The 14596-nt window shown below is 41.3% G+C and overlaps 1 protein-coding gene and 1 pseudogene across 6 annotated transcripts in view; one reads left to right on the forward strand and one right to left on the reverse strand.

The window, feature by feature from the left end:
- The window catches only part of Cplane1 (ciliogenesis and planar polarity effector complex subunit 1), a 91113-nt gene that overhangs the window by 50076 nt on the left and 26441 nt on the right, over positions 1-14596 (reverse strand). For all 6 annotated transcript variants that reach the window (XM_075975924.1, XM_075975930.1, XM_075975925.1 and 3 more), the window contains 9 exons: positions 12435-12608; positions 10800-11028; positions 9075-9214; positions 8321-8538; positions 7785-7949; positions 4313-4451; positions 1976-2085; positions 1691-1849; positions 678-786 (listed from right to left, as the gene is read on the reverse strand). In XM_075975924.1, coding sequence (XP_075832039.1) covers positions 678-786; positions 1691-1849; positions 1976-2085; positions 4313-4451; positions 7785-7949; positions 8321-8538; positions 9075-9214; positions 10800-11028; positions 12435-12608 — 1443 coding nt within the window. The remainder of the gene's footprint in view (positions 1-677; positions 787-1690; positions 1850-1975; positions 2086-4312; positions 4452-7784; positions 7950-8320; positions 8539-9074; positions 9215-10799; positions 11029-12434; positions 12609-14596) is intronic.
- Positions 13187-13928, forward strand: LOC142852788 (ras-related protein Rab-7a pseudogene; annotated as a pseudogene).

A 14596-nucleotide genomic window follows, 5' to 3' on the forward strand; every position in this document is an offset into this window, starting at 1 on the left:
TTCTGCAGTAGAACATGAGCAAGACGCCAAGAGGCCCAGGTCTGTTCTCCACCAAGGCAAAGGGAAGGAAAGAGGGAGAACTGTTAAATAGTAGGTTTTATGTTCTATGTATTTTGCCACAATAAAAACAATTTACAAGGTCATCTTGAATGTAAGGATAAAATTAGAAACATAAATAACTTAAGCAAAGAGGAAAAATACAAGTTTTCAATAAATACATGAACTATACAAAGGCAATATCATATGCTCTATTTAATTTTTCAGGTGAAATCCTGCTGCATTGACCAGGATGGTGTTGAAAGCATGGGCTCAAGTGATCCTCCCCAGAGGGAGGGCACCCTAAACTATCTGCTCACTTTGTATCTGTCTCTTACCTTGTTTAATCCTCTCTTGATACTTATTGATCAACTAGGTAACAGAATAACCCTTTTGCTTATAAATAAGGAAATGAGGCCTAGAGAGATTGAGCAACTTGCCAAAGGCACAATTACCAACAAAGCTATGATGTGAAGTCAGCTCCATCTAGCAACAGACCAACATAATTAGCTCTGCACTTTCTCACTCTCCATCATTAGGGAGAGGCACTTACACACGTCATACGCACAGAAATAAAAATAAAGCCTTAAAAAAGAGCATCTTCAACACTGTATCCATTAAACATGAGAAACAGCAAATACCTTTCACAACACCATGTCTGAGTCTCTGCTGGAGAGAGTGGTACTTTTCTCTTAAAGGAACTCTTATGGCCTCAGGATTGGGAAAGGCTTTCACAAAAATTTCTGCTACCTTCAGGAAAAAAAAATTAACGTTTTATTAGCAACATCAGTTTTTTCCTTTTTCTTTTAATTCTTCAAACACTTTAAGTCAAAACATAAATGCCTACTTAATAATCTTTTGTTATTCAACCAAGCTGCCAGAATTCTGCATGGCTTTTCTTTTTCCCCTTTTTATTATAAAGTATTTGGCAAATTATGTATTTTCAAGGTATAGGATGTGATGATATGATATATAATGCATGTTGAGTATCTTAGCCAAATTAGCATGTCAGTTACAAAACACAGTAACCACTGTATGTGTGCACACACACTGCAGGAACACCTAAGATCTGCATCATCAACTTCAGGTAAATCACAGCATATTATTACCCACAGTCACCACATTGTACACTAGCTCCTAGAACAAATTTATCTTGTAAATACAAATTTGGACCCTTAATTCAACATTTCCTCAATCCCCCTTAAAAAAATCAAGAAATAGTTTATTTTTCTCTATGTACTTAGAACCAACATTAAAAAAATACCATCTGTGGAAAAAAATTACACTGAAATGGATCTGAGCGAAATCAGTCCATTAACTTCAAGGGGCTATGGAAATGTTGTTCCAAGAAACAGAACCTACTGAATGCTTAAGAAGAGAAGGATAATGACTTCGTGAGGGGTGACATGACCCCTTTTTACCATCCTTCTAACACCCCTATTTCCACACAACCCTTGCCCTGGCAACTACCATTCTGCTCTCTGCTTCCATGAGCTTTAGTCCACCTGTGAGATCATACTTGTCATTCTGAACCTGGAGGATACTATACAAAGTGCAATCAGTCAGACGGGAAAAGGCAAAACCATCCCTAATGAAAACAGAAATCCCTTAGGATCTATGATTCAGATTTAGTTAATTTTTACCAACATATTACCTTCTTGATTGGTGGCAGTTCTCCAATAAGGCTCAAAATTATATCCTGAATAAGTTCTTCCATATTAAAAAAACGAGAGAACGGTAGCATTCTATAGGCCCACTCCAGTGCACGAAAACAGTGCTCAACCACACAAGAATCAAATTCCACTTTGAGGTCCTATGTGGACATGAAAACGACAGATCAGAATGCGTTCAAAAGAATACTGTATAACAACGAGTAAACTCTCCTATTAAAGTAGCTTTCCACATCACATTTATTTTCTGCTCTTGAGCTGATAAATACCTTTTCTACCTTCACATTTTCTCTTGCCTTCTGATACTGCCTGCAACTGTACGATAATTTATCCCGGACATGCAACATCCAGCACAAAGCACAAAGTTCTCTGAAGCAACCTAAAAACACAAATATGAAAGAAAATTATGTATTACATCTGCGGGTTATGTGCTTTCGAAATAAATGTCTTTATTCTGACGATTATGAAAGAAAGACGTGAGGGCTAGGTGGTAGTTCAATGAGCAAAGAGCCTGCTGCTCTTCGAATGAGTGGAAGGGGAGAGTCTGGGCCCCAGGCACCCAAGTGAATTCTGGGCAGGGGTGGCACACGCCTTTAACTCCAGCACTTGGGAGGCAGAGGCAAGTAGATCTCTGAGTTTGAGGACAGCCAGGGCAGCACTGAGAAACCCTGTCTGGAAAGAATATAAAAAAAGAGGTGGGGATAGAGGATCCCCAGGGTAAGGTGGCTAGCAAGACTAACCAAATCAATGAACTCTGGATCAATTGAGGCACCTCAAAATATCAGGTGAATAGTGATCAAGAAAGATACCTATTGTCAATATTTGGCTTCCACATGCATACACACACACACAAACATGTAAATATGAATATACATTCACACGCAAAAACAACAAAAAACAAAAATGTATTTATTGTAAGAACCTTATGTAAAAGTCATGAAGGTCCTTCTAGAATTTTAATATATATATATACATATATAAATATATATAATTACATGATATGAAAACAAATTCACAAAACTGATTTAATCTACTTATTTCTGATTTACTTGCCTTATAAATTCAAGTACATTGTAAATATTTTTCAATTTCAATGCAAACTCTATATTGCATATCACTCAGAATACGGCTTATTTTTATGGCACTGGGAATTGAACCCAGGGCCTCATACCCGGCAGGCAAATTTCTACTTTCTGAGTTTGTATGTTTGTGCATGTCCCTCAGGCTTTCATGTGGACATCAGCGCACAACAAGCACCAGTCATTTCTTTTCCTACCATGTGGGCTCCAGAAACTGAATTTAGGTTATCAGATGAGGTTGCAAGCACCTTAACCTGATAATTTATTAAATATGTCATAGGGCCTGAGGACGGCATGGCTCTGGTTTCAGACCTGGCCCTGAGTTTTACTCCTAATGCTGTAACACGTGCACACACGTGTATACACACACACACGACACAAATACACACATACTTTCTCTCTCCTGCTTTTCTCCCTTTTCTTTCTGTCTGTCTGTCTGTCTTCCAAAGTTTTACTAACCTTTTAAACCTGTCAAACATATAATTGGACACAAATTATAAAATGGAAATTAATTTATAAAAGAAAATGTAAACAAAGAACTAAATGGACACTATACTTAGTCATAAGAAAGGCATCTTGCCGGGCGGTGGTAGCGCACACCTTTAATCCCAGCACTTGTGAGGCAGGCGGATCTCTGGGAGTTTATGAGGCCTGCCTGGTCCACAAAAGCTAGTTCTAGGACAGGGTCCAAAGCTAGAGAAACCATCTCAGGAAAAAAAAAAAGACATCTTGATTTGCCTGGCATGGTTTCACGTGTGTACCTCAAGAGGATCATGAGCTCAGGCTAGCCTGGGATATAGGGCATAAAGAGTCTATCTCAAAACACAAAATCAAATAAAGACATATCGAAACAAAACTATCTGAGGGAGATGCTACCTCAAAAACAAGGGTGTCCTACATACAGCTGACAGCCTTTTGGCACCAAGTAAAATCTGGCATACTATTTCAAGAGATAAGAGATAACTAAATTCATTAACTCAGAAATTACACGTCTGAGACTCTATCTAAGAAAACATTTTAAAATACAAAAGAGAATTGATATGCCAGAGACAACTTAATGTCTGCTAATAAAAGCCACAAAAATGAATTCATACTAATTTATACAAGATAGGGGAAAAACCTAGGTAGAATAGGTTAAATCAAGAGAACAGGACACAAAATTGGTTCATCTATATAGGCAGGTTCAAAGCCTGCCCACTTAACAGGGTGGCAGTAAGTATATCTTCACTGCAAGTGAACGACTACAAGAAAGGTACTCTCGAGTGCTAAAATTCCAAATTTAAACAAGGAAGCAACAACAGTGTCACAGTTGGCACAATTTGTTTTATATAACAATTTTAATTTACTACTATATCTATAAAGCATCTATATACATACATGTCACAGCATCTAAGTATATACCCCCCTAAGTAGAATATCAAAAGCAAACTAGAGTCAATAGTTAAGAAACTTTCACAAACAAAATGAAAAATGCATTGCAGTTCATATGCAGCTGAGTTCTAACCGAGCAGCTCATCTCTGACACACCTAGAGCTTTGGTGGAAACTTCATCAAGCTTGTGGTCTCCGGCAGCTCCAGGTCTAAAGAATGCTATCCCTCCTTTACAGTAGTTAAGTAACGATTCGGGGAAAGAACCAAGCAAAGGAAGGGACCCTTTCACTCGAATCTGAAAAGAACGATAGAATACGTTAATCATCAGTAGCAAACCAGCTTTACAGGGAACACAAGCAGTAGAGTCCTCTGCTACAGCCTGCAGTGAGCTGCACTCTCAGAGACTCAGCTCCCAAATCAGCCACTCACTACATTCTGCCCGAAAAGAAAGACACTAAACCATGCATTCTCTTGACACTCATTTGTCTTTCCTAGTCTGAGAAAGAAAATATTCAAATCTCATCTGAAATTTACTGTGCAGGACCTAAAACAAACAAACTGGGTGGCAGTGACAACGCCTTTAGTCCCAGCAGAGGCAAGCCAATCTCTGTGAGTTTGAGGTCAGCCTGGTCTACAAAAAGTGAGTTCCAGGACAGTCAGAGAACACAGAGAAACCATGTCTCGAAAAACAAACAAACCCAAAAAAACAAAACAAATAAAAAACCTTACCTACATATATGACTTTAAAAAGTGAATCTATAAATGACAGAAATGGAAAGCCAACAGGCAATTCCTAAAGGAGTAATGAATGACTCTAGGAAAGGACTATTGACAAAATGTCAAGCTGGAAAAGAAGTTGGCGGGTTGATGGGGAACTCGATATAGGGTCTGACATGTCCCAAATTCCTTGAGCTATCTTAAAATGTGGGGTCAGCCGGGCAGTGGTGGCGCACGCCTTTATTCCCAGCACTCGGGAGGCAGAGGCAGGCAGATCTCTGTGAGTTCGAGGCCAGCCTGATCTACAAGAGCTAGTTCCAGAACAGGCTCCAATCCTACAGAGAAACCCTGTCTCAAAATCCCCCCCCCCCCAAAATGTGAGGTCACAGCGAAGCACACAATAGTTACAAAAGGTTCTTTCTAAGATCTGAGCCTGACTATACTCAAATCTCTGTACTTCAATGGGTGGATATTAAGAACCAGTTTCCAGGAAATAAATGAAATGAACAAGCTAAATGACATTAAATGAAGAAATAATCACACATGTAGAATGGGATACAGAACAATCATGCTGCTTCTCTAACATATCAAGGGACTTTTTTTCAAAAGAGGGTTGCTGTTATAGATATCAAAAGATGAGCAGTAAGGTTATAACCTCTTCTACCTGACACTTCAGGAAAGACGTGATCTGATTAAATGTACTATTAGCATGCTAATGGCAACCTTCCATAAAACACTTTACTAGCAGGATAGTACTAAGCGATAGACCAGCAAGGAATTGGGAACTCAGCCCTATGGCCACGTGACCTGAACTGTCAACAACCTGTACATCTGGAAATGGGTTCTCCTGCCAAGACACGAGAAGGGAGCACAGCTCTGCTTTTACCCTTGAATGGTTCTGCCCTAGAAGCAGCTTAGCTCACAGGACTTCTGATGAACAGAAACGTCAGACAAGTGGGCATGGTTTTAAGTCATGAAATTCGGGCTATTTGCTGGAATGAAATAGAAAACTAATATGGTGCAGATATTTAATTTGGTATCATTTTTTTAGTTGGAATTAAAATTTAAAGACCTTTATAAAGTTCATCTTTGTAAGTGACAACTACCTAGCTGGTTTTGCTATATTCAATTAGTCAACCATAAATAACTGTGTAATTAAGAACTCTTTCATTAACACCTCCCCCGTTAGGAGTCATCGCTTTCTGCTTCCCCTTTCTCCCGACCTTAAAAACCACTGTCTACTTTTTGTCTCCATTGTAATTACAATGAACACCATTTTAATATATTTTTATGGGAGGTGAATTTTTAAACCTCATTTTTCATTTTAAAAAGCTTGCTTGGCCAGGCATCATCGTGAACACCTTTAAATCTCAGTGCTCAGGAAGCAGAAGCAGGTGGACCTCTGTGAGCTGGAGGCTGGTCTGCTCCACATAGTAAGTACCAAGCCAGCCAGGGCTACATAGTGAAAACATCTCAAAACAAATAAAAGTTCATTTGAGGCTAAGGCAATGGCTCAACTGATAAAGTGTTTCCACGTGAATGACAGGACCTGAATTCATATCTCCAGGATCCACACTGAGCAGGACAAAGCATGACCTTGTAACCCCAGTGCTCCTGGGCAAGATGAAGGGGGGGGGGGGACAGGAGAAGTGCTGGGAGCCTGAGGGCCAGCTAGCCTAGCTATGCAGTGCAAATTGTCATAAATCAGCAAGAAAATGAGAACCGATACCTGAGGTGTCCTTGGACCCTCCCACACACACTGTGGCATGCACACACCAGCTTTCTCACATACACAAACCATGTGCTGACATATATGTCATACATAAAGCTTTTTTAAAGCTAATTTTGGTCAAGCATGGTGGTGCATGACTGCTTCAGTGAGTACTAGCACACTCTGAAGCCTGAGTTAAAGGCTAGCCTGGACTATACAATGATTTTTGTCCTATCTTAAAAAAAGGCGGTGGTGGTGCATGCCTTTTTTTTGTTACCATACCAATAGCAGTTCCCCCTCATCTCCTCCCATTACCCCCACATTACCCTCACCTCCACCACCCATCTGCTCACGTGTGCTCACTCATCGGTGGTTTTTAGACATAAAGCAAAGAAAACCAGCCTACAAACCACAATCCCAGAGAACTCAGACAACAGTGCGGACACTAAGAGAGACTTACATAGATCTAATCTACATGGGAAGTACAAAGTAGAATAAGACAAGATCTCCTGAGTAAATTGGAAGCATGGGACCTTGGGGGAGGATTGAAGGGGAGAGGGGAGAGACAGAGAGGGGAGCAGAGAAAAATGTAGAGCTCAATAAATATCAATAAAATGAAATTTTAAAAAGCCTACTTTTTTTTTTCAAAAACAAGAATTTGTACCTGGATACTGAAGCATGCCCAATACCTACTCAGCTTGAGGACAGGTGAGTCTGTAGAAGAGAGGATGGAAGGGCCTGGAAGGCCCAGAATCAAATTGCACATCTCAGAAAACAGCAAAGAAGTTCTAGCCAGTGAAAAAGACTCCTGATAATAAACAGCCAAGAATTCCCTCCTAATTATCAACACTTGGAACCACTGAGGTTGCCACAAAACACTGATCTTAACCTCCGGAGCGAGTGGGGGAGGAGGAGTCCTAATGAGAAGAAACCTCCCATGATTTAGGGTAGAAAGAGCAGGTACAGTCTGGAAGAACCTGCTGTATGGAGACACTTTCTATTGCTGCAGGGAGAGCTAACCCAGAGACTCACTGCACAGTGTCATCTCTCAGCCAGAAAAATCTTGCCTGAGTTGCTTATGCAAATAAGCCCAAGATTTGTAGACTGAAAGGCCAGGAATCCTTAGGAAAGCACCTGGAGTGGACGTGAACACATCTCGGAGGCCTGACACAGAACCTGAATGATTAAGACAGTTCATACCTTCTGCATGACTTTTCTTGCCCACCTCAGCTGCAAGATGTACCACTGCGCTACAGAAAAAGAGCATCGAGCTGCCCGGAAAAGCAAGAGAACTCGCTGCAGGATTCCAGACAGCTTTTGGCGATTATCTTTTTCAGCTTTTAAAAGAAGATTGTCACCATGTTCCTGAGGACAACAGAACAGATATCTATTACTTAAGCAGCTGCTTGATATGCTACCTAAGTACATACTATGCTGGGAACCAGAAGTTTATCTTCAGGTCTTGCATTTGTTACAAGATCACTATTGTCAGGTTAGTTTTAAAAGTAGACAAAACCAGCCAGGCAGTGGTGGCGCACGCCTTTAATCCCAGCACTTGGGAGGCAGAGGCGGGTGGATCTCTGTGAGTTCGAAGCAAGCCTGGTCTACAAGAGCTAGTTCCAGGAGAGGCTCCAAAGCTACAGAGAAACCCTATCTTGAAAGACCAAAACCAACCAAACAAACAAACAAAAGTAGACAAACCAACTTTAACTAGGAGAAGACTGCACTGAGCTTACTTCACTGAGAACAGCTGGCTGGGGGCAATACAAAGGAGGTGCTGGGAGATACAAGTCCACGGGCACTAGGCCCCACAGCTTCTTACTGAAGTCCTTTGCAGAGTCCATCAATAGCTGCAGAGTCCCTGAAACAATGTCCGCATCAGCCATGACTGACGCTTTCAGTACTTCTTGCACAGACCCAAACAGCAGATTAGCATCTTCTTCTTCAATGGGATCTACCAAACATGAAACAAGGTAACATTAGCCAGGTATGGTAGCCTGTGACTGCAGTCCTAGCACTCTGGAGCCCAAGGCAGGAGGAAGGAGGTCACACTGGGATACAGAACAAGACCCCATCTCCAAGATAAAGGTAAGCATAAATGTATGTACAAAACAAACAATATAATTCGAGTGTGGTTGTTTTGTTTTTGGCAATGCTGAAGATCGAATCTAGGGCCTCTTACATGTCAATAAAGTGTTCCACACTGAGTTGTATCCCCTGCCCACAATACATTTTCACCTGACATCAGTTTTCTCCCTCCTTGCAGAGCTCAGGATCAGACCTGAGCAAAGCACAGACTGGGCAGGTACCACTGAGCACCACTCCAGCTCCTCTGGCATCAGTTTTGGATGTTCCCATGACTGAGTATAAATATTCTCAAATTTCTGATAATTTTGTCACAGTGTTCATATTTCTAAATATTTGTAAGGTTTTGTAATAGCACAGGTTTATATTAACCTGATACACTTAGAACATATGTAGGTAACACACCTGTAAATTGCTTATATTTTGAGCCCTTTTCATTTTTTGCTTCCAGAGAGATTGGCTGACCTAAAAAACACTGCAGTTTTTCCTGGAAAATCTGTGCTGGTATCATATTTAATGGTAGGTCCATACCCTTTTCCTTGGACCTGAAAAGATATCAAATTAAGAGAAATAAAATTTGGGGGAAAAGAAAAGACTTTATATCAAGAGGTAAATGTATTTAAGAACATATGGAGTCACTTGCTTTGTACACCCTACTCACAGAAAGGAAACGCTGCTTTAAAGGCTCTCAGAGGATATGGTATTCTCCATTCTCACTGCCACCCTCATAAGTACTCTGCCCCAAATAACCCACAACTATTTGCAAAATGCCTTTGCTCACACTTCAGATGTTCTCCCTCCTTAGATACTCAGCTCACCGAGCGCTCCCCACCCTTCAGTGTGCACCTGACAGGGCACCTCCCGCACGGAACGTTTCTGCCTTCCCTCACCTGCATTTCCAGTCTCCCCACCATGCTACTGGAACTGTCTCACACACTATGCAGATTTTATGTTTTGTCCTATTTATGATAGAGTCTAACACCTTAGAAAGTTTCTATCTGTTAAAAATACCTGTCACAAAGCTTTGTGCTGATCAGTTACTTAACAAACACATGCTGGATCATTGGCTAAACTACACAAAGACTGTCCGCACTGACAGAACAAAAAAACCCGGCTTGAAAAACAACAACAAAAACCAAACAAATAAAATTAGAGATTAGTTTACTTAGCCTAAATTCAAATCCCCACCCACTGTGGTACTGCATGCCTAAATTCCAGCATTCAAGAGGCTGAAATGAGTTTGAGACCAGCCTTGACTACGCAGCACGATCCTATCCAGACAGAAGAGAATGGGAAATCGCAACACAGGGATGGAGAGACAGAGGGAAGGCAGAAGGAGAAAAAAGTAAAAGAAAGGGCAGGAAGGAAAAGAAAAGGCAACCTCCAAATTCTATTTGGGATAAACTCCTCAACTACCTAATTGCCCTTTTAGGATATTTCTAACATAAATATGCTAAGTGAATGCTTCAGTAAAATAAATAAGCCATGGAGCCACTATTAACACAGTAATCACTGCAGCAGATAGTTACCTCTTCAACTAGAAATTGAAAATTCAACTCCTTGGTGTCACTAGTCAGTTTTCTTTTCTTGTTTTTTGTTTATTTGTTTATTTTTGAGAGTTTCCCTGTGCAATTTTGGCTATCCTGGAACTCACTCTGTAGACCAGGCTGGCCTTGAACTCACAGAGATTTGCTTGCCTCTGCCTCCTGAGTGCTGGGATTACAGAGCCACCATCGCCCAGCGACTAGCCACATTTCAAAAGTATATAGCTAGGCACTCCCATACTATGCAGCAAAGACAAAAATATTAGGAAGAGTTTCTATAAGACAATGCAGAAAGAAGGATTCCACATATTCCACATATCAACAAGAAGAAAAATGAAATTTGCTTAAGATGACATTCTTATGCAGTACCTGAAGCTTATCCAGAAATCCATACCTTGGGCTGGTGAGATAGCTTAGCAGGTCAAAGCACCTGCTGCCAAGCCTGACCACCTGACTTTAATCCCTGAAACATGTGGTAGAAGGAGAGAAGTGACTCCCACAACTCGTCCTCCCAACTCCACATAGGCATGATATGTGTGCACCCAAACACACACAGAATAAATAAGTAAACTTTAAGAATTCATACCTCACAAAATTGCGACCATGTTTACAGAAAACTTGGAAGGCCACACCAATGGATACAGATGTCTTCCAGTCTCCAAGTTTATGTGCCAACCACACAGCCTCTGGAATCAGGCCACCAATAAATAATAATTCAAGGGCATATTCAACTGTCCACACATTTGAGAGATTCTGATCTCTAACAAAACTGGCCACCTTCGAGTGTTGTAGAGGAATAAGTCGTAGGGAGTGCTCTGTGAGTGAATCAGAGAAAACGATATCACAGCTGCATACGTGTACTCCAGCTCAGGCCTCCTCACATAATCAAGTCTCTTTAGTTAATATTTTCCAACATGACAATAAAGAGACACAAAGAATGAAATAAAATAATGCCCTCTAGAACAGTTTTGTTAAGATTGAAATATGTGCTTCCTTAAATGGGCTATGCATAAAATACAAACATTCTTTAAAAAAGAAGAAACACAGCAGAAATAGAATGAGTGCCTTACACAGAACAAAGGTGAATTCTGTGAGTTCGATAAAATGTACATACATGTGACCCAGATCAGGGGCTACAGAGAGCGCTCAGTGGTTAAGAGCACAGACTATTCTATCAGAGCAGGGTTCAGCTGCCAGCACCCATGACCAGCAGCTCACAATCATCTGTAACTCTAGTCCCAAGGGACCTAACGCCCTCTTCTGGCCTCCTTGGGTACTGTGCTCACATGCACAAACCACGCAAATATACACATATACACAACTAAACATAAAATACATTTAAAAAACTTATTCAGAACTATTCAAAAATATGTTCTGACTTTCATAGCAGATTATACAATCTGGAGAACAGATTTATCTCATTTTACATTATCCAAAGAGCCAAAAAAATTGGTTTTTTGTTTTTTTTTTAGTTTCAAAAAAATATTTAAAACATATAAAGTGCTTAATAGAGAAGTTTTCATTTAAAAAAAGTATGGGATCTGGGGAGAGTGTTTAGTCAAAAAAGTGTTTGCCCTATAAAAGATGGAGACCTAAGTTTGAGTTCCAGAACCCACATTAAAAAAAAAAAAAGGGGGCTGGAGATATGGCTCAGTGGTTAAGAGCACTGACTGCTCTTCCAGAGGACCTGGGTTCAATTCCCAGCACCCACATGGTAGCTCACAACTGTCTGAAGATCCAGTTGCAAGGGATCTGACACCTTCACACATAAAAATAAAGTTAAATAAAACCATAAAAATATTAAAAAAAAAAAAAAAGGCAGGCATGCTTGTGTGTGCTTGTAATCTCTGAACTGAGGCAGCATAGATACGTGTGCTGAGTTGTGGGGCCACCAATCCACTCTATTTGGTGTATTTCAACAGCAACGACAGAAAAGAGGTGGACAAGCACTTGCCAGGCACGCATGAGGCTTCAATACCTACTGTCAGAGTGAATGAAGTAAACAAGGAATGAAGATGAAAGGAAGGTAAGTTAATGCGAGCTCTGAGTAGCAGCTCACACCTACGATCTCAGCTAGTCGGGAGGTTAAGACAAGTAACGGTGGGTTCAAGAACAGAGGCAAGCTTGAGTAACAACTAAAAACAGTGCAATCTCCATAGGATACTGATTTTAGACACCATGTGTAAAAACCAAGGCAGGAGAGTATTTGTTTACATATTACCTGTTTTAATATGAAGTGGAGGAAGAACATTCACGCTGTGAGGCGGCAGGATGCAGAGTGGTTCATTGGTGAAATACGCAGCCATGAAACGGGCCATGCACTGGACAACTCTGACTGCGGCCTCCGGATGTACATTCCTGGTCACTCCAAACTCACAAGGAGACTTCTCAGAATCTAAGGAACAGAGCAAACCATAAAAAATTATTTGAGACAACCCCCATTCTCAGGCCCATCCAGTGTCACACTGGAATCTCCAAGCCCCGCCCCCAAAACTGCCCCTGCACACTCAGGCCCATCCAGAATCACACCCTAGCGCATTCCAGCTGGATGGGGGGCCTCAGTGCCCTGGCCCAGGCCCAGCTGGAGCTGCTGTGCACTATCCCACTCCTTTTCAACAGTGCTGGGGATATACTGGTGGTTCAGTGGTGAGCACAGCCGCCTTTCAATGCAGTGCTTGAAGACATAGAGCAAGCATTAAGACAAGAGGAGGGAATTAAAGGGACACTAATACGAACAGAAGCCAAATTATCCCTATTTGTAGAAGATAATATAATAATATATATTATATAGTATGTAATACGTATGTATTTATTACATATAATATGTAATATGTATATATAATGTGCAATATATAATATTATATATGTATATATAAAAATACCAAAAATTTTACCAGAAAACTTCTGGAAACAATATGTTTAGAAAAGTGGGAGAAAACACACACACAAAATCAACTTATAAAAAAAGTAGCCTTGGGTGTTTGGGGCTGGGCAGCTCCGAGGAGCCTGCTGGAGCCAGAATCAGACTCCGTCGCAGCAGCCTGCTTTGTGTCTCTTCCTTGGCGGATTCCGCGCTTAAAGGATGACCTCTAGGAAGAAAGTGTTGCTGAAGGTCATCATCCTGGGAGATTCTGGTGTTGGAAAGATACTGCTCATGAACCAGTATGTGAATAAGAAGTTCAGTGACCAGTACAAAGCCACAATAGGAGCAGACTTTCTGACCAAGGAGGTGATGGTGGTTGACAGACTTGTCACCATGCAGATCTGGGACACAGCTGGTCAAGAACGGTTCCAGTCTCGTGGTGTGGCCTTCTACAGAGGTGCAGAATGCAGTATTCTGATGTTTGATGTGACTGCCCCCAATACATTCAAAACCCTTGACAGCTGGAGAGTTTCTTATCCAGGCCAGCCCCCGGGATCCTGAGAACTTCCCTTTAGTTGTGCTGGGAAACAAGATTGACCTTGAAAACAGACAAGTGGCCACAAAGAGGGCACAGGCTTGGTGTCACAGCAAAAACAATATTCCCTACTTTGAGACCAGTGCCAAGGAGGCCATCAGTGTGGAGCAGGCCTTCCAGACAATCGCTCGGAATGCCCTTAAACAGGAAACAGAAGTGGAGTTATTCAATGAATTCCCTGAACCCATCAAGCTGGACAAGAATGACGGGCCAAGGCTTCTGCAGAAAGCTGCAGCTGTTGAAGGGGCAGTGAGCACAGAGTCCTTCACAGACCAAGAACACACATAGCATAGGTCTTCAATATGCGTCCCTCCTCCTCTAAACAGAACAGAACATCATCTCTCACATCCAGCTGCCAAAATAAAACTCCACCAAACACAGTCAGCCACCACACACACACATACATACACACACACACACATATACACACACACACACACACACACATACACACACACACACACAAACACACATAGCAAACTCTAGCCTGTGCTTGACGGGCTCTTGAGCCTGTGTACGGCAGGCATATGGCGGAGCCCCGGGTGATCTGGGGTGCAGTGGGCATGGAAAGCTTACTCTTTCTGTCCACTGGAGAGTGAGAGAACTGGTCACAATTCGTCTGTGTCTAATTATCTGATTTTTTTTTAACGGTCTTGTGGTCTTTACCCCCACCCCTCCTTGAAGGTCCTGTGGGAAGGCTGGTGCCCATGTTCCATTCTGAACAGGCTGTTTTGTATGTATCTGTTAATACTTGTTACTTTTAACTAATCAGATCTTTTTACAGTATCCATTTACTATGTAATGCTTCTTAGAAAAGAATTTATAGTACATGTTAATATATGCAACCAATTAAAATGTATAAATTAGTGTAAGGAATTCCTGGATTGTGTGTTTAAATCCTCTAACACAGGCATGCAAGGTGGAG

Source organism: Microtus pennsylvanicus, chromosome 6 (assembly GCF_037038515.1).
Source record: "Microtus pennsylvanicus isolate mMicPen1 chromosome 6, mMicPen1.hap1, whole genome shotgun sequence".
NCBI lineage: Eukaryota > Metazoa > Chordata > Mammalia > Rodentia > Cricetidae > Microtus > Microtus pennsylvanicus.